Here is a 26,636-nt window from a genome sequence, read left to right as displayed (position 1 = left end):
CACCTCACGCTGCTGCCCCCGCCGCCGCCATCTTCTCTCTCGCACGCACCAGCCGGGCGGGCAAGCGGCACGCACTGCGCCTGCGCACAGCGCCGCCGGGGAGGGGCGGGGAGGGGCGGGCGCGCCTCTGCGCTTGCGCGCGAGCCAGGCGGCCGTGGCGGGCGGTGGTGGCGCAGGCGCAGTGGAGGCCGAGCAGGGGGCGGGGCGGCCCTGAGGAAGGGGCCCGGCGGCGGGGAGCGGCGGGCGCTGAGGAGGGGGGGGGACACCCGGCGGCAGCCGCGGGGCCACCCCCCCCCCCCGAGGGGAGAGCTGGGCAGCCCGAGGAGGGCAGGAGGGCGAGGTTGTCCAAAAACTTCGCCTTCAGCCCGCAGGCATCGCCTGGGGCGGGGGAGCTGCCGTGAGGCGGGCGGCCATGAGGCCGCCGTGAGGCGGGGCCCAGGCTGAGGCGAGCCTGCCGCCTCTAGAGTCGGTGGCGGGAGAGTGGTCCCACACGGCTGGAGCTGCAGCCACGGGGGGCGTCGGCCCGGCGGAATAGCCTGGGCCAGGTAGCACGGGCGGGCCTGTGCTGCTGAGGGGAGGCAGTGCTGTGGGGGAGAAACGCAGCTGAAAAAACACAAGTAATGGGGCTGGCCCGGGGGAATTACTCGTGGGTTTGCCTCAAAAGTGTGTAAAAGGCCGGGTGCCAAGGGTTGCTCTGGCAGGTGAGAGGTAGGCTATGTGCCAGTGTGCTGGCAGAGCGACGCTGGCCCGCGTCTGACCCAAATAACGGGAGTGGGAATGGGTTCTGTGTTTGTATCTGGAAAAAAAAAAAAATTTAAGTGACTAAGCCAATCTCATGATTTTGAGGACTGAGTCATAACTGAATACCAAAACCCCCAGGCAAGAATCCACTACATTAATCGCTAATTTACTCCATATTTTTTTCCTTAAACTACCAAATCCTGCAAAAGTCTACTTCAGTTGGGAAGCAAGTGTCAGAGAAAGCTTAAAGTTACTGTGCAAGCTGAAGAGAAGAAAAGGGAATAAAGAATGTTGTCTCTTCGGCTGCTCAAAGAGGAGGTTCACTGAAAGTGGAAGGAAGATTGATCCACCTCTCTACGATAACGATGCTTCCCTCTCGTTTTATGAAGTGCAGCACCCCATGTGCGCTCATGACAGTAAATGATTTTCTGTATCAGCTTCTGTCCTTCCACTGGACACACCCTGCTGCCGCTCCCTTTCTTTTGTTTCTAGCAAGTGTTGCTTTTCTGTCCTAAGGCAGAGAACTAGCAGTGAAAAATGCTGTTTAATATTAAAAGAGAGAAACAAAAAAGGGAGACAAATGTATAGGCTGTTTGCATACAGCATTTCAAACAGCTGAAACCCCCTCTCCCCTCCGGAGTCTAATTTACAAGGTAAATAATGGAGTGAAAACCCTTATGTAGCTCATCTGGTTGAAGGCAAAAGTCTCTCTGCCCACAACATTGCCTGAGTAAACTGGCTGTTTTTGCCGGAAAGGCTGCCGCTTCAAATGGCCGAAAACACAAACGAGCACACTGCCTCCCGCCTGAAAACCAGTTTGTTCGAATACCAGCGCTGTTAACAGCCGTAGCTGATGGTGAAAACGGACGTGGGCAGAAAGGACGTCACCGTCTCATAGTTCAGCAACATTTAAAACACCTTTAATTTCATTTTGTTTCATTGTAAAGTCTGTTAACATTTTACCGCAGTATTTTGTAATAATGTAAGTTTTGCAAGTTTCGCTGTAATAGCGTGCTTTGAAGAAACTTACCTGCTGGAAAGTTTCCAACTCAGTTCTGTTTTATCCATTTTTGCCATGTTTAGTGGTCTGTTATTGCATCGCTGCTTACGGCGTTGCACAAATCAGTTTTATTTTCTTCTCTCCTTCGTGCCAGTGGCCACGAATTACAGCTCCCAACCAACATGTTGCTTTTCTGACTTCAAAAAAATCATTCTGTATTTTCCTTCCATGTTTTTAAGATTCGCAGAGTAAAGTTCCCAGGAACATGGTACTGACTTAATTACTTTGTGAACTGATCAACAACAAATGAGGTCCGTGGCTATGGAAATAAAGGGTCGTCTGACGTGAGCTAGAGAGCTGAATTAACTACTCCCCAGTTTGCTGCCTCCCAGGAACTACTGTACTTGTTCTTATCCTGCTGCAAATGCAAAGTGCTCGGGAACGGCTCATCCTCCCATGCTGTACTCCCTATGATTTTCCTAGATCATAAGACCTGTGCTCATGACAGCGCCCAGGAGGTGAAGGATTTATACACAGGACTTTTCTGAAGCAACCGGGACCCACGCATCCACTCTCTCTGGGGCAGAAGGGAACACCTTCCTGTGGTGTTGCAAGCACGGGTTGATCACTGCAGGAGGTTTACTGCTGGCCGTGTAAAGCCTCCTCCTAGCGCTAAGAGCTTGAGGAGCTCTGAAGACTTCTTATGCAGAGATGCTGAACGTTTATCCCAATAGTTTCTAGGTACAATAAGGGCTTTGTTACTTCTCCAGTCACTCTGGTAATGAGATTCAACTGGGAACTAAAAAACCAGTCAGCACTATGCTGTGTTTTGGGAGGACCAACACACAGAAAGCCAAGGTGGCTGCTGTTAGAGAAAGCCAAGAAACGTTCTTTAAAGCACCAGGAGTCTGAGAGACCGCAGTGGGACCAGCCTCGCGCACATAATGGCACCAGAACAGCCCTGGGGAGGGAGCTCTTCTCACTCCATCTGCACCGTTGCCTACTATGAAGGATTTATGAGCAGAAGTTGTCTTCCCTGGTTGGATCGCTGGGAGCGGTTTCTGCTCCTGGGTCAGTTGGCTTCTTGTATTTTAAGTTTTGAGCAGAAAACCAGCCTGCTCTAGGTTGACGTCCACAGCGGTGTCACGGGCACGGCGACAGTGCTCCCCCAGCGTGGGGGCCGCAGAGACGCCATGAACTTCGCCAGAGCTGCATCGAGTTGTTTTCACAGCGGTCGTGGGGGCACAAAAGCTGTTCCATGATGTGGTGCCTATGAAGAAGGAACAAAAGTCACCGCTGAAGGAGGTCCCTTTGGCTGCTCATGGTTATAAGAAGACATTTTTACAACCCAGATCTTCTTCTTTTGTAGAAATTGCTTAGGACTTTCCTGTCGAACCTTTTCTTTGGACAGCTGCTCGTGCTGGATAGTCACTCCCGAGGTTTGCCCAAAGCCTTATCCCACTGAGTACCCAGAGTGCTGAAACAAGCTCGCAGAGTAAGTTTTGAACTTTCTGTGGCCTAAATTGCAGAGGCCAGGAACCGGCATCCCTTACGACAAAGGGCGGTTGAGCCAGCAGCACCGCCGGGATGGTTGTGTGGGTAGAAGCAACGAGCAGAGTAGCGCAGGACACCAATAGCAGGAGTTTTGTTCCAAAAAACGCATTAATGCAAACCTGACTTCAAACTCCCTATTCCTAAATTTGCTGAAAATTTGTAACAAATCCATTTAATTTGTCGACATAAGGGACTTAAGCATGGGCTAGTTCAAGTGAATCTGAAACCAGTCTGAAGCCTGGACAAGCCTTCAGCAGATCATGTGGACGCTTGACTCGGTACGTTCTGTGTTTCAGTTATCTACGCAGACCTTTTGGCTGAATTATTTGTGACTTATTCATCCTGATCTGAAATACAGCCTTCTTTCTTCTGTTGCAGTCGCCTCTCTTAGGGCTGCAGTTTGAAAAGAACCTGCAAGTCTCTCTCTCACCTTCCTTTCACGTCCTGTCAGCGAACCCATCGTGCTAAAAACAAAGGTACCTTTTTTTCCCCAAAGCTACTCTGAGTTCCAGAAAGAGCCTGTGTGATGGTAAAAGATGCGTGCGGTGTCCCCAAATGAGCTGCTGGGCTGCGTGTCTGTCCCTTTGCGGCGGAGTTATCAGAAGGGAGAAGGAAACTGCAAGTAGCTGGAGCCCACCTGTGCTCTGGCTCGTGCGGCGCAGTCACGGAACACCTCCGCCTGGACTGGGGAGGCAGCTGCCCTGACCCGGTCTGTAAAACAACTCAAAGCCGTAAGTTCAGGAAGGTGTAATTAGTTTCTCGCTAATTATTACATTCATGAGAACTGAAATATGACAAGAAACTGAAAGAAAATAATATATAAACCTTGTCACACCACTGTTTTTTTTCTTCATAGAAACTTCTTACTGGTCAGAGCTTCATTGAGACGCATCAGCAAGGCAAGAATCACAGTTAGAATCAGGACTTTTTTCTGCAACTTAAATTGCTTCTCAGAAAGAGTACTAAAGGTTAAATTATTTCTTTAAATTCCCTAGACATCAGACACGTTTTTGCCGTTGCTTAAGAATACCGAGTCCTAAACAGCGCACAGAAAATCGCCAGTACTTGGGAGAAAGCAGCCTGAACTCTTCCGGAGACAGACACACGCTCAGGCGCATTGGTCTCAATTTAAGATTTCAACTTGTGAAGAAAAATATTTCCAGCTTCTTTCTCAAGCCTCCAAAACAACTGCATTTCACACCACAGTGTAATGTTTCCTCGGGGTATCTCGAGGGATTTACGTGATCGAATGTCAGTGTTCCAGGCGGCAGCCCCTTGACGTGCCGATGCCAAGATACAGGCATGGAAGTGCGGGAAGAGAAAACCGGAGGGTTTTGGTAGCTGTTTCGTGTCAGGTAAAATGAGCTTTCCTCAGAATTTGGCAATAGGAGGCTTTCTAAAAACGAGGTAGAGCAGTAGTTCTATTTCCCCAGGGCAGGAAGAGCGAGCTGTGCTTCCTGACAAGAAGCAGGATGTCCTGTGAAGCTTGGACACGTGCAGGTGCAGGAGCTGGGCTGACGCCCTGGAGCACGGCGCGGGAGGATACGCCTTTTCTCTACTGATCTTCACTACTCGCCCCGAGGGCCGTTCAGACCTCAAGAATCAGAGTAGAAATCCACGTATTCCCCCTTCCCTTTCTGCAGAACTCCAGCACATCGGTTTTCCAAAGCAGTTGAGCACTCGGGAGCTGAAGTTCCTTTCAAGCACTGCGCTACCTGCTGACACCGATGACGAGCCACCTCTGGGTACCCAGCAGCCAAGATACAACGGGGCACTCTGCCAGGCTGCTTTAGCAACGCGTCTCACCGTGGGTCTCGGAGGTGCACATGGTAATCACTTGTTCCGTTAATAATGGAAAAATGCTGATGGCAGCCACAGGTACGATACCCCAGTGAGCTCTGATAACCCACAGCCGCTGCTTTTGAGGGGACGATGAATGGACTGGGAAAATAAAGCTTACCTTGATGAGTGCTGAGGTTACATTTTGTCTACACAATTAAGTTTATAACATTATGAAGCCATAACTGTGTTTATCTACTCCCCGTTAAATGCCATCTTTGAAACCACTAGATAAACCGGACTGGTCTTGTGTCACAGCGGCAAAAAGCGTGAAAATCAGACTGTCTGGTTTGGGGCACAATGCAGAAAAGGTGGATGAGCCAAATAAGTTACATTTCTGCTTCATATCGTTACATTTGGCTTCTGCCTATTAAAATGTTTCCACCGTTATCAATGCCACCTAAAAATAATTACAAAATTACTTCTTTCCAATTAATCAAAAAGGAAAACCTCAGTTAAATCAATACACAAGTCAGGCAGTTCTGAATACAATATTCTAAACTGGATTTATTGTTTCCAGACATGAATGTCATACATACATTAAAGGGGGGGGATATAGTAACAAGCAACCCATGAACAGAAACAAAGCAAGGCTTTGAAATTTTTGTTCTATACTTACAGATGAAAATGTCCCGAAAAGTTAAGTGGTTGTCAGTCAACATAGCAAGGATTTCAGATATAAAAAAACCCAAACAACTCATTAATGAGTTTGTCATAACCAAAGTGTTTGGTGTTTTTTTGTAGGTTTTTTTTTTTTTAATTTGTTTTTCAGGATAAAAAAGAATAACCATTACCTCATGCAGTGTACAAAGGCTTTAAAAGAAATCCATTAATGCAAACCAAAGACTAACTCCTGAGGCTTTTCTTTTTTTTTTTTTTTTTTAAACACCAAAAAAACCTCAAGGAGTTTCACAAAATTAATTTCAACTGGTCTTCTTAAATCCTTTCTTAGTACTGAAGAAGAAACCTGGAACTTCCTTACACTCCAGAAATTTTCTCAGAGGCACCTCTTCCAATACAAATGCTTTCTTGTAATATACCTAAGCGTTCTTTAACTCACAAGAGCTTCAAATGAAATTAAGTGCAAAAATGTTTTCTTAGTGTTTTCCAATTATTGAGGTAAATAGTTGAAAAAAATAATTAAAAAAAAAAGGCGGGTAGTTGGATATCAACTGTATGTACACCAGATGGAGTAAAAAAAAAAAAGGCAAATCTGAAATACATGGCTATGGTGCACAAGGGAGATGTGCAAGAAGGACTGAGGAAGAAATAACAGCACCAATCACCAGTTCCCCAGCGGAACTTTAAACCAAAGCCCCTGAAATCCACTCAGCAGATCACCAGTAGCTGAAAATAAAGCGCGGTTATCAGCATGTCTGGGGAGCCGGACCAGCGGGGACGAGGCCGTACGACAGGCACCGTTAGAGCCGACTGCCTGACAACACGGAGAACGGACACGCCGCCCTGGCAGCCGCGTCGCATCCCGACCACCTACACAAACACCGAAAGATCCACCGAAGGATGAGTTCCTGACGGCAACAACAGGGTCACAATTACAAACCGGTAGCTTCTATAGTAAATAATACATTAGATGGCAAATAAGAGACTGAGTTAGCAAAATGCGTTATAAAAAAGTATAAAAGTTGCTTTTAAAAACTTCCTAAAAATTTCTTTTGGGAAGGAGGACTACGAATCTGTGGCCTGGCATTATTACAATAACTGGCTGTATCAGATTGCTGGTAATCGACTTCTTGCAGTTCAGAGGTGCATTTGTAAAATGCCCCAGGGTGAATGCCTGAAAGCTGGCCAGACAGTCGGGGAATTTTAATATCTGCAGCAGAATCAGCTGTGTTTGTAGAGGGCGGACTAACCCTTGGGTCGGAAATCTCTTTACTTGGTATGCGGACAATAGTGTGACACAGGGGATCTACCAGGCGATTTTCAGTTCGCTCCCACTGTCTGGATCCCAAACACAATCCTGAGCCTATTTTGGGTTTCTTCCTTTTGAACCTGTCTCGCTGGGGATGGTGTTTGGTTGCCTGGTGAGCCGTCCCTGCCAAATCCATCAGAAAAGGCAACTCTCATGGAAAGATGTTTTGAACTTGGAAAAAAAAGGAGGGAGGAAAGTGTGAGCTATTAGCTCAGGTAAAAAAACAAGTTGCTGTTCTTCAGGATTACTGAACTCCAATTAATCATCCTGGGTTAATAAGCTTTTTGACGGCAGACAAGTCCAGTGTGGCCCCTGCTCACAGTGGCTACTAGCCGTGACCACTGTGAGGCTGGAGTTAATGAAACGGATCCCAGCTTCTACAGCCTGGTGGGGCTGGGCAGGGACATCTTCTTGCTTCAAGTTCACCTGAAGGATCCTCCTGCCATTTCTCCCCATCGTCACCCTATTCAGCAAACCCCAAACTGGCAGTGGGCTTTATCAGTCCCATCTGCTTTGAAGCCCACTGAAGCAAACTGTACAGTTTTCATCCAAATCCTCATATCTTCTTTCAAGTTCTTCAGTATATTTTTTTTTCCCCCTCATTCTGGCACTGTTTTAAAGCCCAAGAACAACTTGCTGTTGTGTTTAGGTATGAGAAGTGCCACAAGAAGGGATGCAGAAGTCACCTCACCTTTACCAGACTTCAAAGCCCACAATGCTATCAGTCCAAGCCGAAGCCAATCCCGTCTATTCTTTAGCCACACAGCAAGGTCTCCTTAATCTTAAGAGTACAGCGGAGTTATTTGCTTTTCAAGCTGATCTGACCCGCATTCACCAAAACCAATATTCTCTTTGAACATATGTCCCAGAAATCTGATACTAACAATTCAAGAATGTATTGTAAATGAAATTTAACTTTACCAAAATTCAAGATTTATGACATCGAAGATCCGTTTCATTTTTTCTTAGCAGTTGCTTCTGAACTGCTCTGTAACTTCAAACCAGACACTTACTACTCTGCCTCCTCCCCCTTGAATTATTGTCTCAGCCACAGATTCAACCTTATTTTTAAAGAGTCAGTATCATATGATGTACGTGGAAATGCCATGAACCACAAAAGTAAAAGATTAAGCCTTAACATCCAGGAGAGCAGCTTAACCTGCCATATCACCCCTTATATAGTAGGAGGGGGTTGGGGTTTTTCTTTTGTTGTTTTTACCTTAAACATGAGCTTAATCCCAAACCCACATTCAACTGCACATTTTCTGAGGCTTCAGAAGATGCCCCCTGCACCCCCCACCCTCCACCCCCCATTTAAAAAGAAACAGAAAGAATCAAGGTTAGATAGAAATGGTTAAATACAAGGTCCTTTTGGAGTCCACCCTCAAAGGGTGGTTATCCAGAAGTAGTCATCTTCCTCGATCTTGATGTTTTTTTGTTTTCGCCTTTTTCTTTTTGTCCTCTGTCTTGGGTTTCAACGCACAGACACACGCAGAGACACCAGCGATCGCTTTGGGCAAGTCCGTTCCCTTGTACCACTTATTTTTCTCCTTATCATAAACCTGGACTGTTTTGGAGAAGACTGTTTCCTCCCAGCTGTAGCCTCCGAGGATATAAATCTTGCCTTCCCAAACTGCCACCCCTGACTCGCTGTTTGCTTGCAACAGAGGAGCAACTCTGGTCCACTGGTTACACTGAGGGCTGTACGACTCCACACTCAGAATGTCAAAACGAGCCATGGTTTCTATGTTGTCATCGCTGCCACCGATGGAGTAGATACTGTCCTGTAAGGTGCACATGCTGTGCCACCCTCGGGCAGTGATCATCGGCCTCTTCTCCTCCCAAACATCCGTGCGGTAATCGTAACACAGCAGGTTTTTTCTATAGGGGCCGATTTGGTAATCGTGGCCTCCTGAAATGTACACAAATTCCTTGTAGACCGTTCCAGCGTGGCCATAGGTAAACCTAGGACAGGCAAACGAAAATGATCCAGCTTAGCACTTACGGGTTTTATCGGGATACATAAGCACTCACCAAGGACTAGTACTAAAGAAGAAGATAAACACTAACTCAAGCCAGAAGAATCCCTAATCCTGTCGCTAACTATTCTTATTCACACTGCTTCACCCTGCGCCGCCGGTCGCTAAGGTACGACAATCACTTTTTAAGGCACCCTTTTCGTACCTGGTGGCTACAGAGTGCTAAGGTATGACAATCACTTTTTAAGGCATCCTCTACAGGGTGTCATACAACAGAAGTAACCCATCCTGCTCTAGTTGCCATGGCCTTCACTCCCATTTTCCTGCTCCAGTGCTTGGGTTGGATCAGTCTGAGAGGGCCAGAGAGGAAAAAAATCCACAGCTCAGCAAGGGTTTCTATGACAGAAAGAGGAAATAATCATGACACCTCTCGGACTTACCAGTAGCGATTAACCAAGAAAAATCAACAGGAAAACTACCGCTGCCTTCCCCTTCCACAGCTTTAGGATCATGAATCGCATTTCTTACCCACTAGCGTTCACAGCCCAGTTTATTTGCAGTCCTGATACATGTAGTGTCCTTTCCACAAGCTATCCATCTGCTCTACCACTTCTGCTATAGAGGGGGTAACTTCTTCGGGCACCCCAAGACAAGGCAACAGACCTCAGTCCCTCACAGATCAGAGTCCATGTTTGAAACAAGACAAAATGCGACGGTGGAACCACCACTACGCACACTGTTTCCACAGGGCAGAGAGAAAAGTCCCTTTGATCAGCTACTCTAAATCCACTACAAACCTAATTCTTGAGGCTGCTCTTAACTTCACACCAGGATATTTCTAACAGAACCCCTTTGAGCTCTTAGAAGCGCAATGCTAAGGTGAGGGACAGCTTCAGCTTCTTTGAACATACCCTTCCTTTCTTTTTTGGGGGGGGGGTGTCTCTCAAAAGATGTAGCTGCAGCCCAAGCCCCAGCAAACTGGCTCACACACAGGTACAAAGAGCCCAAACAATTGACTACCCATAGGGCTGCAGAGCAATATACTCATCATGCTGCACTTGCAAGCTTCTACTACCGTCCTTTGTACTCAAGGGCTCAAGACAACTCAACCCCTATGGCAGACAAACCTACCTTAGCATTACCGGAGCCTGGAATGCTTTTGAACCATGCCTGAACACGCTGGAAACTCAATGTGGATAGAACCTTGAGCTGTTTTTATTTCTCATGGTAATAGTTTCTCTCAGCTGTACAAACGGTATCATAAGTTCTTCCACACAACGAAGTGCCAAGCACTTTTGTGCCAAGGGAAAAAGGTGGAATAGAAAAGAAACCCCACATTTACTCTGAAAGCACAACACTTCTGAGAAAAGCTAAAAGATGTTTATTGTTCTAGATGCCTACCAAAGCTTCTGATCCCTGACCAGTGTCTGAATCAGATATTATAACAGGCTCCTGCTACAAGAAACAGAAAAATCCTCGACACACTTGGCCTAAGAATGCTGAGTGACCAGGACAGGCCTTTCAACTACAGGGGCTGGAACACCATCCCTGGAGACCTTGCAGAGATGACTTCAGAACTGTACAGCTTCTTAGCCACTCAGGAAAAAGAAAGAAAGAAAGAAAGAAAAAAAGAGAGGACTAAGGCATAGTTATGAGACTTTATCCAAAAAGGCAACTCAAAAATGCCACAGCTCGCAATCTGCCTAACCATGGAAGCCCAGAACTCATGCTCGGTGCTTCTGTTGGACATGAAATACCCTGAGCACACGCACTCCGTCTTTTGCACCTGCCAGAAACGCTATGGCAGGTGTAGTGTACACAGATGCTGCTCTGCCTTGTCCGTGGTCGCTTACGGACAAGAACTGTGTGTCTCCAGTGGTGCCCAGTCTGGTTGCTAGAGTCTTTGCTTCTCTAGGGACACAGGAGTGGGTCTTGAAAAAGTAGACTACCTATCTGGGAAGTGGGAAGGACAACTTGAATTCATTTCTTTTCTCAACCTGCACTAGATCTTAAACCCACACCTAACCAGCAAGCTACTCGGAGGACACACAGGGCACTGCAGTGTGGAGGCAGTGTCAGACAAGAGATTGTTTTGAGGAGTCAGGAGAAGAACGGTACAATGACACGGAATCCAACACAAAGCCCAGGGTTATTGTACTGCTGATAGCAATCGCACTGCATTCAGCATTGGAAAAAAAATATGACCATAAGTTAAGAAAAAACTAGAGTGACCTTTGAGGCAGCGGATTAAAATGTGTTCCTACACTAATTGGAAAGTGAAATTCTGTACAGGTAAGCAAGCAATAGACATTTTCTCTCACGCACACGCACACAGTCTAACGTAGACAGCTACTGAAAAAGCACTGTTGCTTTTCTTTTTGCCTCAATGGCTATGTCTAGTGAACAGCAATAGCTACGAGAGCAATTTGAAACAGGCAATCATATCTGAAGCATCACATCGACCACCAATTTGTTCTTTTTCAGCATAGGGAGATTACCCGTTGAAATACACCAGAGGTGTTTCGCTTTGCCCGGCTTCTGAAAAGCTCATCCAAAACTGCACATACCCGGCTTCGCGTTAATAGAAAACCATATGAAATATAATGCACAAATTGAAAACAATCAATAAAAATCCTTTCTGTGAGCCCCGTGGTTTAAACCGAGGCATTTCTAAACATGCAACAGAACGGGACACTTCAATACAGTGGGTCCAGACATCCTCCAACAGAAAGCACGGAGCGTTTTGGCAGTGTAATCTGTCAGAGCGGCCAGAAAAAAAAAGACAGCGGCATGAAGGAGAAAGAAGTCTCTCTTCAGAACATCTGCTAGAGCCAACTGCTGGTTTTGAATAACTTACCTAGATACCGTGCTGCAAAAACGACAGTTTCTGACACAGTAACGCCATTCAGCCAATGCTAGAAAATCTACCATTTATTTCCCTAAACAGAAGAACGCTCGGACTAACTCGGTAAAGCTTTGGGAATCCCCTGCTCCAACCAAAGTCCAGGCGAGCTGTGGTTGCTCTGAACCTCGGTGTCCACCTGTTGCAACCCTGCGAGATTATTCATGACACAGCGAGCAGAGCAGATACCATCATTCGTTAACCTGTTCCAACACATTTCCTCATCAACTGCTTTCAGTTGTTCTGCCAAACTTTAACCTAGGGCCACTCCACTAATTTCACTGATGTCTGCAGCAGACTCTTTCATGGTCTATTCACGATGAGAACACATTGCACCAACTTCTGCTCTGCCAAGCTTGTCAGCCGCCGCTGCTCCCTTCCAGGCTAGAAACTATGGCAGCAGCTGCTCCCAAAGATCCTGGGAAAACGGTGGGGAAAAAAAAACCAAAAAACTACAAGACCTCTCTGAAGAATGGGAAAGTTATCCCACAACCAAGGACCCGAATGAGAGTCAGGCAAAATTCACTCGTACCAAACTTGGACCGGGTCCACCCTTTCGATAGCTTGGCTGAAATTTTCCACGTTAAGCATCTGCCTCAAGAGGCTGTGTTTTCTTCTTCAGTAAGACAGCGTTATTTCAGTCAAAACAGCTCAGCTCCTTCCAAGAAAGTGGTTAGGGAAAACAACCTCTTGTTTTGACCATGTTGGGGTGGGAAGGGCGCAGGGGGAGGAGGAGATAAAAGAGCTTGCAAAGCTCTTCCTTAGAGGAGCACGGCTGTGGACAGGATTTGGCAGTGGACAGGAGGCATGTGTATTCAAGGACACAACCATTGCCTTTCCCCCGAAAATCTCCACACATGGGGCAAGCTATAACCCTTGGGAAGAAAAAAAAAAATAAAACCATTTTCAGAGTAGAAGCTTTAACAAATATAACCTCAGAGTCCAACCCCACGCAGCTCAAATCGAACTACGCAAGCCTACACCCCAGAATGTCCTCAACGTGTGCCTCTCACTCCAGGGAACCGTCTGCCAGGCAACTGCTGGCTCAGAGCAGTCAGAAGCAACAGCCGAGCTGCGGGCAGGGAGCCTGCTGCTGGTGGCCACGCACCCAAGAGGACAAAAAACCCTGCACGTTTTCTGTTCAGAGGGAAGGAGGCAGAAAAACGCAGGAACGAGGCAGCTACGTTGGGGCATGTTGCCTGATCAGGCAATCAGGAAGCAGAGGACTGGAGCTTCTGGTGTCCTCTACATGAGGAGAAAAAACTTGCTGCTAGAATAGGGCTGGGGAAGAGGTTACCTGGGTAAAAACGGTAACTAAAATCAGTTTGAGGAATAGAAAAAGCACGTGGTGGGGAAGACAACAGAGATCAGATCCAGAACACATTGAAGGGAAGATAGGAGTACACTTCTAGAGAGGAGTGCTTCCTTCTAGCCTTGAACAGACCACAAAGTTCTCTCTCATCCTTCCTCCACCTGAAGTACATCAGGAGAGGGCTGCCCAGATCCCTTCCAGCAGCCCCCCACCCCTACCAGAGCCACATCTCTCTGCTCCAGCAGCATTCCCTTGCCCCTGCCTTCGGAAGCTTTCTCGCTGTGGTCCACCTCCCCGCTGTTTTTTCGCCTTTTGCGACCTGCATAAAGTTCTTTTAACTTTGGTCCTTCTGTGCAGAAAAATGGTTGTTGCAAACAACGTACTGCCCAAGGCAGGAGTTCTCTGAAAGGAGAAACGGGGCTGAAAAGACAGAAAATCTGAAGGTACAAAGTGAGCATTAAGCTCTAACTAAAGACACATTAACATGCAAGAGAGCAGCTACATGGGAAAGTGGGAAACTACCTAGTTCACTGCGCAGCTGCACAAACCCCTGAGCTGGCAGAAGGGACAGTTAGCAGGGGACAAGGACAGAGCGGGCAGGAAGAGAGGATGCAGAGCTGGTTTTTGGGGATGCAGCAGTAACTGAAAGTAGTCACTGCACTACAGCCTACTGCAGTTTAGCAACCAGCTAAGTCAGAGTAAGCGGGGTCTGTCCCATAAGGGGGGCTTCTGCCTCGTCCAAGCAGAGCAGCGGGGCAATCTAACAAAAAAAATTAACACCCCCCCCACGTCAAAGTTCACTTTTAAACGCTGCAGCTGCAACATTCCCAAAGCCAACAGACAGGCAGCAGTAGGAACATGCAGACAAACTGCCCTTTTTCGGACAGCTTACTGTCTGGTTGGCTTCAGCCACCCATGCAGGCTTCCCCGGGATCATCTCTGAGTCAAACCATCCCTACCTGTTCTCAGGTGTTTTTCTAACATGCTACAAGGCAGTCGGGTCACATCGACATTTCTTGGGAAAATGTTTTAAAAACAAGGCAAGCTGTGCTACAATTTCTACGAGATGTTGCTGGGATGTCACAGGTCACCCCAGTTAGCAGAAGGGGTTAGGAACTGAAGACACTCTCATACCCAGCCTCCCAGGAAAGACTGTGGTGGTCAGCCTCGACTGCTAGATCTGCCTGTGCGAGCAGAAATAAACGGGAAAGAAGCATCCTGCCTCTGAAGAGCACTCGAGCCCAGCTGTTAGCCTGGATCAGACTCGCATTGCAGCACCTGCCCAAAATAGAATTGGGCAACAGGCTTCTGTGCCTTCACTGGCTGCCTATGGCTCCGCAGCGCTGCAGCTAAGGGAATACGGGGAAAAACCTGAACTCTACAACCCAACTGCACGTATCTTGTTCGTGATGTCACTGAGAACCCGAGCACTGCTGCTGGAGTTGCAGGTTTCAGACATCATGAAAATACCATCCATGCAGCCAATACTCCTGAAATTTCCATGGATGTGAGGTATCACTAACTCTGAAGAGCTGTTTGCAAACGAAATGCTGTCATACCATTCTCACAAAGTCACTACTCAAACGTTGATTCAAAATACTACCCATGTCCTGTGCTGCTGTTACAAGAGCTGCAGTACTACAGAAGTAGAGCAGCTAAGTTTTAGCTCAGACTGAGGGAAAGAGAGACCACATTTGCCGGGGTTATCTACTTGCAATACAAGTAAACGTGGTTTATCTGCAACAGCCACTTGAGCAGCCAACAAACACCTTACAAGGAAAACGATCACACCAAGGAGACAAAGTAAGGCCAAATAAATTACAAAAGCCTTTGATCAAGATCTAAACAGTGCCTCTGAAAAGACTCAACTCCAAGCGACCTCAGGAAAATTTTTTTAAGACTAGTAGAGCGAATTTACAAGAGCTCTCCCTCTCATCCTTCAGACGTACCTCAGGACAAAACTTAAAAGCAATCGAGCTGACACGAGGCACATTGCCTGGAAGAGATGGTTGCTCAAATACCCAATGCTGATATGGTTTGTCACTTGCTGATACCATGTGGGCTATATCCCCCCTTGCCTCCCTTCTAGGGATACCCATGCATCAGCTGAAGTCACACAAGCTCTCTTTAGTACCGCTCTCCAAGCACAGGATGATTTTCCAAACCTCTCTATTACCTGGGCAAGCCTGCTATGTAGGTCCACGAATCCTTCTGAGGACTGTAGGTCTCAACTGAAGAAAGTGCCCCATTTTCATTCCTGCCACCAACAGCCACCAGCATGTCAGTAATAGCTCCCAGGTAGAAGTCTACACGGCGCTGTCTCATGGAGGCAACCTGTCAAAAAACCAGAACACGCTGACATCTCCAAACATCGGGCAAGCAAGCTGACTTAGGGTACGTTCGTGTCTGAGGATAGGAGAGTTGCTTCTTCCCATTTATTTGGAAAGGAGAGCTACTGGTTTTGACCATTATATTCATAAAATACTTTGGTTCTTCTGCAGTAGCAGAGTACATAGCGTTCATCTTCAAAAAAGGGGACAACAGGAAGCATCTAAGAGACTACAGTTACTCTATAACCCTTTGTGTTACATGGCCCTCCTTCCAAAACTCTGCAAGAAACATATATTGGAAACACTCAAAACCACAAGTGACCCACACAGGATGATTGGTTCATACAGGAACCTGCACTGGCCGCGGGGTTTTGCAGCAGGACTGGAAGGGAATAGCTTGTTCTGAGAGATGTTTAGCACAGAGACATTTGACAAGTGTCAGAGACATTTTCTTTTTACATCAGACCCATTTTTGATTTAGTTATATGTGCTACTGCTTGAGAAAAATGAACTAAGCAATCGCCTCTGTCAGTCCAGTCTAGTACTATTCCCAAAAGCAATCTGAAGAGTTGCAGGTGGATGCGGACCAGGAATTTCACAGATGAGATGCTCAAATCCCAAGTGAAGTCGAAAATCTGCCCCAAACTCTTCTGCTGTGCGTGTAACCTAAGCATTCCCACAACGGATTCAAGCAGCTGCTTTTTCAACTTAAATAACTCGAATTTCCATTTGCAAGTGTGGCTATGTTGGCTGTTCTAATGAGCCCTGTCCTTCCACCAAAAAGAAGCAAACAGTCTAAACATTAAGGACTTTAAACAGAGAAATAATACGGCTTAAGTCTCACCTTTATCCACTGGTTACAGCGGGGATCATACCTATATAGGAGATTTGAAGCTGCATCCCCTCCATTGTCTCTCGAAAAGCTGCCTCCAGCTATGAAGATGAAGCCTCCCAAGACAGCAACACAGTGGTGACTTCGTCTGGCTGGGAGAGGGGTTTCTGCCACCCACTGCCCCTTTCTGATGTCCAAGAAGCAGGTATCATCACTCAGTTCCAGGCACCGTTCGGAAACCTCCCCACCCACGAAGAGGAGCCTCTCCTCGCAGGTCCGCAGGGCTGTCCGTTTGTTCTGCAGCACCGGCTGAGCCGTGACGTTATTGTGATAGTTCACCGCCTCCTCGATAAACCCCTCACAGTTCGCTTCTTTGGGCAGAAGAGAGCAGACAGCAGGCTTGACTCGATGGAGGAGATCACTCTTGGGTATCAAGGGAAAATGAATGTTATCCAGAACCTGGTAAGCCTCGTTCTCCCTCTCCGGGTACTGGGTCAGCCACTGCAAGGCAGCCTGCAGCAAGTCGTGCTCACACTCCTGCTGCACGTTGCTGCTGTCCAGGTATTGGCACAGCTTCTGCAGGGAGATGTTCTGCAGGAAGTCCGGGGTGAAAGACAGCGTGCCGAAGTTCTGCAAGATGAAGGAATCAATGTAGGAGTCAAGGCGCTTCAGGTTGTAAATAGAGGCCAGCTCTTGCAGGTACAAGTAGTTCTCCTCGCTGACTTCATTCTCCAGATACTCACAACAGAAGTCGACCACCTTCCAGATCTGCAGCAGGTGAGCTGTTTCGAGCACGTAGTCGATATTGCCTCCATCTAAAGACAGCTCGCTGCCGTAAAGGAAATCCACCACAGCCTTGAGACCGATGTAAGAGGCTCCAAAAAGTTCAACCTCTTTTTGGTGGGCTTCTCGCATCCCAATGGTGAACATAGAGTTGAAGTAGTCGCTGCAAACAGCGAGGAGGTTCCGATGGGCAGGGACTCTCTGTTCATCCACCACGAGGACGATGTCACAGAAGAGCCCTCGGTGCCTCTGCTCATTCAGGCTCTGAAGAACGAGACTAGAGTGGTCATCCCACCTGTACACCTGGGATAAACAAACAGCATCAGGCAGATGGTATCTTCACCAAGATAAATGTCAGTGTGCACAGTGTTCTCTCGTTAGATGTAGCCATGCACGAGACAGAGGGAAAGCTTACTTGCGGTGCACATCTGTAATAAATTCTGACTTGAAACAGTTGGCAAGCACCATAGCACGAGCCCAAGCTCCTCACCTTCACTTTGCAAGGCCCGTGCAGACTTTTGCTGCTTCCTACTCTTCCTACTCTCCCCCCCGCTTTTTTTTTTTTAACAATTGACTCCTACCTCCTCCGCAATGCTGCATCCAAACCTCCTCCCTGATGATTTACACAGGCACAGTTTTCTGAAACTCTTCCACTCATTGTCTTCAAGACATCTTGCTGACATTTCCTTTCTTACTTGTCCCCCAAACGACTCCTTACGGAGTTCTTCTCAACTGAGCTACTCGCTAAATATTTGGAGTGGGAGACACACAGGCAGCAGTATGCCAAATTTTCATTCAGCCCATGTATTGTTTGGGTTAGTACTCACTTGACAGCTACCCCCCTCTTAAATCTTTTCAGAGCTCTGCATTTCTAAGCTCGTTAGGGTGAAATCCCTCTCTTTCTTTCCGTATTATTCCAGGCACACACACTGCATTCAAAATAATAGCTGTTTATTTATGTGCAAAGCCACACATGAGGATAACTTATTCCCATAAGACTTCTACTTGCTTCCAGAAACTGAGGTAGTTTTTGTTTTAACAAATACGACTAAATATTCTTCTTTTAAAGAAAGGGGAAAATGCCCTCAGAACATGTCCGTTAAGTGCCCTTCTGGGATCCCTCTGGTCCAGACATTCTTCCCACCAGCTCTGTACGTGCCACAGAGCTTTTGAGGCAACCAGCGTTCGCCTCTTTCTCGCAGACTCACGTTCCCCGTCTTAAGGAGAACCAAAATGGAAACCTTTTGTTACCCCTGGAACGTCCTGCAGAACACAGACTGAAGGGGCTGGTCACCCCAGTATGTCAAGTGATGCAGCTTTTAGGACCATCCTGCCGGAGGAACAGAACGCTTGATGGTACCGTCAGTTACCCTGTGATCTCTCTTAATAAAAGCCAGTTAAGTTAAATGCAAATACGTAACTTTAATTACCAAATCCAAAACAGGCAGAAGTTGCAGAGCCTGTAAGAACATGTAAGAGAAAGGAAAGGAAGCACATCTTTCTGTCGTACCTAAGTTACCTCTGAACAGTTCTGGCTGTAGGACCCTGGGTCTTGCCCAGTTCTACACCCTCAGACGGCATTCCCAGAAGTGACACCCTGAAAAGGTGGCTCTGTCCGTACCTACATCGAAAACAGCCACACAGACGACCTGAGGTCTCTTCCAGCCTCTCAGGCATTCAACCTTTCCTTCACCAAACTGTTGCTTCTCCTAGAAATCGTTAACTCTCCACAGCTTTCCTGGTTTCCCAAGCAGAAAGCACACGATTACTGCTGTCTGGCTAAGCCATTAACGGCGAGACAACCTCTCTACCCACCTGGATGGCAACGGTTCAAGTGCTGCAGCCAAGTTTCCTCCCCTGCACACACCCCTCCCTCTAGAGATGCGCTCTGGGTACAGAATTTGGTGACTGCACTTCCATACGAGGAGATAACCAGGGTTAACGCACGCGGCTCACCGCGGTCCAGACGTGACGGCAGCCAACCACCCCGAGCTCGTACCAACTGCGGGAGCCTGACCTCCCACGTCGGCCTTTCAGCGGCCGGTGGTGCAGCGACAGGCAGCCCGCCAAAGGTGAGACCCAAATTAATAACCAAATGGGCTGCTCTTAGCGCCATATCCCAGTGGTTTCTCTTTAGTTCTGCTTACGCTCTTTTCTAAACAATGGAGCCTAAGCTGCCAAAAAGCCTGCTGTTGGAGTAACTCTGTACATGCAAGAGTACAGAGTTAAACCAATCTAAGTGAAGAGGCTTCAATAATTTCAAGTTTTCTGGGCCAAAACTCTTTACTTTGCCTTATTGCCTCACTGCATCTCTGAACTTAAAAAGAGATCTATGGCACAGACAGCAAAGTAACTTTCACTGAGGAGTAAAGTGCCAGAGATCTGTAACAGAACGAAGTAAGGGGTGTAAGGACTGTAAAGCTTTTTATCTTCATTTTCCTGAGGTTGAGAAATGCTGAGATCACACAGGAGCCCAAGCAGAGACCAGGGGATGAGGAGGTGTGAAGGAGAAGAAATACAGCAACCGACAAACCATGCATTTGTGGCAACTATGATAAAGCATAGTGGATGAGCAGACAATAGCTAACACCTTGCAGCACCCCCTTCTGAATCTGACTCATGGGGGACAGTTACTGGATTAAACCAAAACCATATGCCCTCTCGTCTCTGTAAACCGGCTGATCATTTCTCTCTAATATTCTCTAATACCACCATCGTGCATAACAAGATTACACCAGAATATAAGACTTGCCAGAGATCCCTATGTACTTAGCTGGCTGTCGAGTCAGCAGCATAATCCTGACCACAAACACGCCCGACAACTTGTACTCTTAAAATCCTTGTTGCCATGTAGAACTGCTGCTCCTTCAGAAATCGAGCATGAAATCATTACGTAAGGCATTGGACGGACTCAGAATATATTAACATATTTCAGCCACTTAGCAAGTTCATTCGCTCAGGGAGCAAATAACAGAAGCCGAGGGCTGCACATTTCAAAACCAAGACTAATTTTACACTAAACACGAACATCTTTCTCAAGCTATTTATATTCTGCAGAACAGCTTTAGCATTATCAGTAATTCTAAGTTTAACAGATAGTGACAGCTGCTGTCTAAGCAAGAAAAGAAAACAATGCTGTCAAGTTAATTAATTTTTAATGTGATGAATTATGATTACATTCAGACTAAACCATTTAAATGGCAGACAGGATCAGCACTCAGGGAAAGATCACATTGGTAGGGATGCATTTAAAAATTAGTCCTATTTATCTTTTATCAATGGCATTAGAGAAGTATTTTAACTTCTTCTGGATTCAAAGATCTAATTTCTTTTGAATGCTTAACGCACTACCACTGCTCATCAGCGACGCAGACGAAAATGCGATCTGTCTCACTCAACTCTGAGAAGACAGCTACAGGCACCGAAAAGTTTTTCTCTCCCAGCTGTTGTTGGTAGTACGAGGTACTTGCTCTGCAGCGTCTGTAACCCCGTGCTCACACCAGAGCAGAAAAGCAGTTTGCAGGAGAACGACACCAAGTGAACATAACAATTACAGCTGATATTAGCATCTTATAAATCTGCATAAAGAGCTACCTATAGATGGACTTCTATGGATTCCCAACTAGAACCAATGTATTTCTGCAGACACTCTATTCAAAGAAAATTAACCTCGCAAACCTAAGAGAACATCTCAAGTTCACTGCCATCACCACTGTTCGCAGGACCAAGACTCCCGCCTTCTACAAAACAAAGGCTAAATCCAAAAAGTAATCCCAGCTCTGCTTCTGTAACTAGCTTGGATTTTATGAGATGGATCGGAAAGAAAAATTCCCGAAAGAAACACATCGCAGTTAATGACCGAATTTTTGGTGTAGAGAAAATACTGCGCTGCGATGATGAGCGTTTCTTTTTTAAGTTATGAGTCATGACGAGCAGATGCCCATTTGCTGCTGCTGCTGCTTTTTTTTTTTAAAAATCACTAGGTAGCAACTTCTTCTATCAAAAATACTTGAGCAGGTAGACCACCGTTTTCACACGTCTGTTTAAAAGCTCGGAATATCCACATCCCTCCAAAACAGCCCGTCCAAAAGAGAGCTTTCACCCACACCCACACCCCCCCCCCCTTCTTGTTATTTCTGCAACTCGCTTTTTTTCGGTAGGCCACACAAAACGTACTCACCTTTGAGGATTCACTTATCTTGTGCGGGCGGCAGATCCTGCTCTGCCGGGTCCCTTCCATGGCAGCGGCACTCCTGGAACAAAAGCAAAGGAAGATGTCAGCGGCACACCGACCCTTGCAGGCTGCTAAAAACCACACCGTGCTGAGTAAATAACGCAAGATTAGCGCAGGCTAATCTGCCGTTTGCAAGCGTTCGCGGTAATTTGATTTTTTTTTCCCCTTGCTCCCCGAGGGTTTCTGGGCTGGGAACCCGCCGGGGTGCAGCCACAGCCCAGCGCGGGGCTCGCTGGCGGTACCGGGATTCACTTACTGCTGCTCTCCGAGGCAGGACCATCTCCTTCCCGCTGCCGCGGAACCGCGCTCGGGGCCCCGAACCCTTCACGGGGCCGCTGGGACCCGGGCGGCGGCACCGCGCAACTCCCGCGCCCGCGGGGCCCCGCCGCCGCCGCCGCCGCCGCGCATCGTCCTCCCGCCCGCAGCGGGCCCGTCCGCCGGCAGCGACATCGGCCGCGCTTTTCCACGGCGTTTATTTAAATAAATAAATAGATAAAACAAAGCAACAAATACCAGGAGCCGGGGAGGCGGCGGCGGCGCCCGGGGGAAGGGGCCTCGCAGCCGCCACGTCCCCCGCGGCGGGAGCGGGGAGTCACCACAGCGCCGCGTCCCTGCGGGCGGCGGGCGGCCTCCCCCGGGGCCCCGCCGCGGCCATGGCCGGCCCAGGAAATGCCGGCTGGAGGGAGCGGGGAGGGACCGGGGCGGGGCGGGAACGGGCGCCGGGCGGGCAGGCCGCGGGGCAGGGCGGCCGCCGGAGGAGGCGCCGCGGGGCAGGGCCACGGCGCCTCCGGTGACCCCCGCCGAGAGGAAATGGCGGCCGGGCCCGGGCTGGCGGCTCGCGGGCCCGGCGGCGGGATCCTCCTCCTCCTCCCGCCCCCCCTCCGGAGGACTCGGGGCCTGTCCGGGAGGCGGCCCGGGGGCGGTGCTGGCGGGGTGCGGGGCGCAGGGCCTGCGGGCAGAGCCCGGCTGGCATCCACGGCCGTCGCTGCCCCTGTGTCGGGGGCGTTTGTTACGGCGAACACCGGGTACTTGGCGGGGTTGTTCTGCGGACCGGTGGTAAGGTGTACGGAGTGGGGGTGTGCGTGTGCCTTAAAGCACCCTGAGAAGGCCGGTCGCCACCGCATCCTCCTTGCCCGGGCGTGAATCTATCAGACTTGAGAAATGCCTGGCCCGCAACCAGCACCTCTTCAGCCACGCACGCTGCTGTAAGGCCTTCTCCCATTGACTGGGGCCCAAGAGGCTTAAAAGTTGGTAAAAAACACCTTGGTGAACAGCAGGGCTGACAGTGCACCTCCTTCAGGGGTGAAGCAAGCAGCAAAGACCTTGTACGCAGACCCACCCAGTCCTGTTTCGGTGCAATGGTCTTCACTACAACGCTACCCGTAAAAACCAGCCCTTTGTTAACCCGGACCTCCTGGGTATCTTCCAGAGGTCACGGTCAGGACAGCAGAAGCTGGCAAGATCGTGCGTGCGTCCAAGCTCCATCTGCTGTCACCGAGGGCAGCCCAGCTTGGACGCGTGTCCCACGTGGCGATGGGGCAGTTGATGTGGATGGACAGCGTGGAGCGGTGGCGTTTTAAACAAGGGGAGCGTGCCAGGGCTGCCTGGGGTCTTAGCACCTTCACCGACCCCTGCCGTCATCCAGCCCTCCGCTGCAGGCAACTGCTCCGGCGCTGGGGCAGTAGAATCCGTCCGGCTGTGTCCGTTCTTCACAGAATCATAGAATAGTTTGGGGTGGAAGGGACCTTTAAAGGCCATCTAGTCCAAGCCCCCTGCAGTGAGCAGGGACATCTTCCACTAGATCAGGCTGCTCAGAGCCCCGTCCAACCTGGCCTTGAACGTTTTCAGGGATGGGATGTCCACCACCTCTCTGGGCAGCCTGTGCCAGTGTTTCACCGCCCTCATTGTAAAAAATCTCTTCCTTAATCGAGTCTAAATCTGCCCTCTTTTAGTTTAAAACCATTAGCCCTTGTCCTATTGCAACAGGCTCTGCTAAAAAGATTGCCCCATCTTTCTTATAGGCCCCCTTTAAGTATTGAAAGGCTGCAATAAGGTCTCCCCTGAGCCTTCTCCAGGCTGAACAACCCCAAATGCCTCAGCCTGTCCTTATAGGGGCAGCCCCCTGATAACCTTCATGGCCCTCCTCTGGACCTGCTCAAGCAGGTCCATGTCTGTCTGGACCCAGCACTGCAGGTGGGGTCCCAGGAGGGTGGAGTAGAGAGGGAGAATCCCCTCCCTCGACCTGCTGGCCACACTTCTTTTGATGCAGCCCAGGATGCACTTGGCTTTCTGGGCTGCGAGCGCACACTGCTGGCTCATACTCAGTTTTTCATCCACCACAATCCCCAAGTCCTTCTCCACATCGCTGCTCTTCCTCAGCCACCCCAGAGAAACTGGAGATGACGATGGGTCTCTATAAATCCAATTGATCATTGAGTCCGAAGACGAGAAGCATTTTTTGCTAGCTCTGGTCTCTTCTGCAGCCCTTGTGACCACAGAGACCCAGGATGAAGCCACACAATTCCTGGACTGTCTGCCTAAAAAAAAGGTACTTTGGTGACAACCCTAATGCTGACTGTGATCCACAAACTCACAGCAGCCTCCTCCTGAATGAGGGTGTTGTTCTCTCCACTATTTTCTCTGCTCTACACAGAAAAGACAGAGATGGAGAAGCAGGATTGGGGACAGCCACATAGAAAGATCAGAAGAGAAGCAAAGAGGTGTGATGGCAAAGAGCCACAGGAGCAAGGCACAAGCAACGTCCTTCAGGAGAACAGCTAAGCCTCCTGAGGGACCATAGCTCTGCAGAGCTGTCCTGTGCGCTCAGCTCCCTCTACCCATCCTGAGGCCCTTCTGGAACTTCGTTAGTACAGTCTAGAGAGCTGAAGGTCACTCCAGACATCCAAGATGTCACGCTTCCTGCAGACATTTTTCTGAGGAAGTCCTAAGTCCTCTTTCAAGTCCTTTCACTTTCTCTGTTGTCCGTGTTTCCTCTCTGAGGACTCCTGGGAGATGGACGGATGCTTCTGCCAGGCCAGTGATGTCTTCCTGCACGGGGTGAAAAGGCCCACGTGCGGAAGACGGGAGGTCTCAAAACTCGCATACGAAAAGCAAATCGGAGCTCACTGAAGCCGGACAAGTAGGTGTTTTCCCCTCTCCAAGCACAGCCTGGTGAGACCGAGCACAATATTTATTCCTCCGTGTGTTAAAAGAAAAAAAAAAAAAATCCAAGAAAATACATCAAAGACAAGGAAGAGAAGCAAAGAGAAGAGGTTTGATCCCACAAAGAAGGCACGCATTTCTGAGGTTTTGTCCTGGGTTACAGTGTAAAATGTGCCAAAAGGAAAAAAACTATTCTATGACCATCTTCAGGAGCTGTTGAGACCAGGTGGGGCGGTGCTCCCTGCCTCCCCCCCGCCTCTGGACTATCTCCTGTTACTGGGCACAACAATGCCTTATCGCCTGACCCATCGGTAACTCGCTCCTGGGCTATCTCCTGTTCATGGCCCATCAAGGAACTGCCTCACGACTCCCCATCCCATTGTGAGATGCTCCGCCCGGGGAGGGGGGGGAAGGAGCCAAGCAGTCCATGCCAAATAAAAACGGAGATTTTGAACACCCTAGCAGCCTTTCTTCCACTGGATTCCCAGAGGAGTTTTTCCCCCCACTGGAGTTCCAGAGGACAAGAGCTACCTACCTACCACTGGACCTTCGGAGGAAGACCAGACTCTTTTACCTGATCGCTGCTTCCACAGAACTACACCCATCACTTCAGGAGGACTGCAGCCAGCATCTTATCGGACTGCTACTGCCACCCTAACAGGGTGTCAGGTTGTTTTCCTGACTCTGTCAGTGTAAACCAGTGGGTTGTTTGTTTTTTCCCTGCCTTGTGTTATATATATATATATATATTAGTAAAGAACTGTTATTCCTATTCCCCATATCTTTGCCTGAAGTCCCATTAATTTCAAAATGATAATAATTTGGAGGGAAGGGGGTTGCACTTTCCATTTCAAGGGAGGCTCCTGCCTTCCTCCGCAGACACCTGTCTTTCAAACCAAGACAGGTTTGGATCTGGCACTTGAATGTGTGAGGCATGAAGTTCCTAATGCACAGAATTCAAACTCTCCAGCCACTGGGTCTCAGAGACCGACAGGAGGTTGAGGTTTTCTCCTTCTACGGGAAATGACTTTTCAGTCACCCACCTCTGCCCTAGGACACATCAGGAGCTGAGGAACAAACTCAAGGAGACAAGGACAACCGGCAGTTCTTACAGGTATCAGCAGCAGCAAGGTACTGCCAAGGGATGATAAATGCAGACTGTGAAAAAAAATATGTTTATGAGCAGATAATGGTCAGCAGGAAGGGTTTTAAAAAAGGGAAAGTGCTCCTAAGGACGGTTCCAAAAGGAAATCAATAGAAATTCAGAACGATTAATGCGTGATTATATTACCATCTAGAGCCTGCGCTCTACAGATACCGAGCAGGATTCACCCAGATGCCGTGTCCTACACTTGCACTGACTTCAGAAAGATTTCTCCCTTCCCTATGACCTCATCTCCATCGGAAAGGCACTGCAGCAATCCGCTCATGGTTGGGGCCCGGGTGCTACGGGGAGCCTCACGTCACTCAGGTCTCTCTCTGAAGAAGCTGTGTGCAGGATTCGGGCCTCACACTCTACAGCAGTCAATGATGGGTCTAAAATTAGCACATGCCCTGGCGACTGAGATGTTTGGAAACTGTGAACAACAACGGTGTGTGGTGCTGAGGCTTCCTACCGTTCAGACTTCCCATTTACAACGAGTTGATGTGAAATAAATACTTAACATCCCGCCGCGAACTTTAAAGGAAACAAAATGTGATACTTTCTGTCACGGAATGTAGTTTTTATTAAAATTCCAATATCCAGCCAGCCGGGTTTAGGGTAGAAACCCACCGACACGTACAAGGACTGGGGTTTAAAACTCCGGTCCTTGGGCACAACATCTGGTGACATTTATTTCAAGCCGGGTCCTGCGGAGCCCAGGACCCGTCTCTGTTTCTGTGGACGTGGGACTGCGGCGCAGTCTTACAGCCAGCCCTCACCCTTCCGCCCAAAGCCCAGCACCTCTCATTAGCGTCTTGATTGGGTTCGGTTCGCTATTTTTAATTGGCAGTGCTGAAGAGCAGCCCGGTAGGGGGAGACGGCTCCATCCGAAAC

General features: G+C 48.5%; 1 protein-coding gene across 2 annotated transcripts; it reads right to left on the bottom strand.

The window, feature by feature from the left end:
- Positions 1-8,473: 8,473 nt before the first annotated feature.
- KLHL36 (kelch like family member 36) lies at positions 8,474-21,457 on the bottom strand. Of its 2 annotated transcripts, XM_009955954.2 has the most exons (4): positions 21,383-21,457; positions 16,432-17,505; positions 15,434-15,591; positions 8,474-9,029 (listed from the first exon to the last, which is right to left on the bottom strand). In XM_009955954.2, exons 1-4 carry the CDS (start codon positions 21,440-21,442, stop codon positions 8,474-8,476), a joined length of 1,848 nt encoding a protein of 615 aa, XP_009954256.1. In that variant the 5' UTR covers positions 21,443-21,457. The 2 variants fall into 2 exon arrangements, with proteins under 2 accessions (XP_009954256.1, XP_086325581.1); XM_086469455.1 differs by lacking the exon at positions 15,434-15,591 and having other exon boundaries at positions 16,463-17,505; positions 21,383-21,442.
- Between the last annotated feature and the right edge of the window lie 5,179 nt (positions 21,458-26,636).

This window comes from Leptosomus discolor, chromosome 8, assembly GCF_034619465.1.
Source record: "Leptosomus discolor isolate bLepDis1 chromosome 8, bLepDis1.hap2, whole genome shotgun sequence".
NCBI classification, from domain to species: Eukaryota; Metazoa; Chordata; class Aves; order Leptosomiformes; family Leptosomidae; genus Leptosomus; species Leptosomus discolor.
This window is presented reverse-complemented; position numbering and strand designations above follow the sequence as displayed.

Bases quoted from the DNA above. Each gene is read 5' to 3' on its own strand.
- KLHL36 (XM_009955954.2), bottom strand. From the start codon at position 21,442: ATGGAAGGGACCCGGCAGAGCAGGATCTGCCGCCCGCACAAGATAAGT. The intron at 17,506-21,382 runs GTGAGTACGTTT...TGTTTATCCCAG, and splicing joins AGATAAGTGAATCCTCAAAG to GTGTACAGGTGGGATGACCA. The intron at 15,592-16,431 runs GTGAGACTTAAG...GTTTTTTGACAG, and splicing joins GCTGTAACCAGTGGATAAAG to GTTGCCTCCATGAGACAGCG.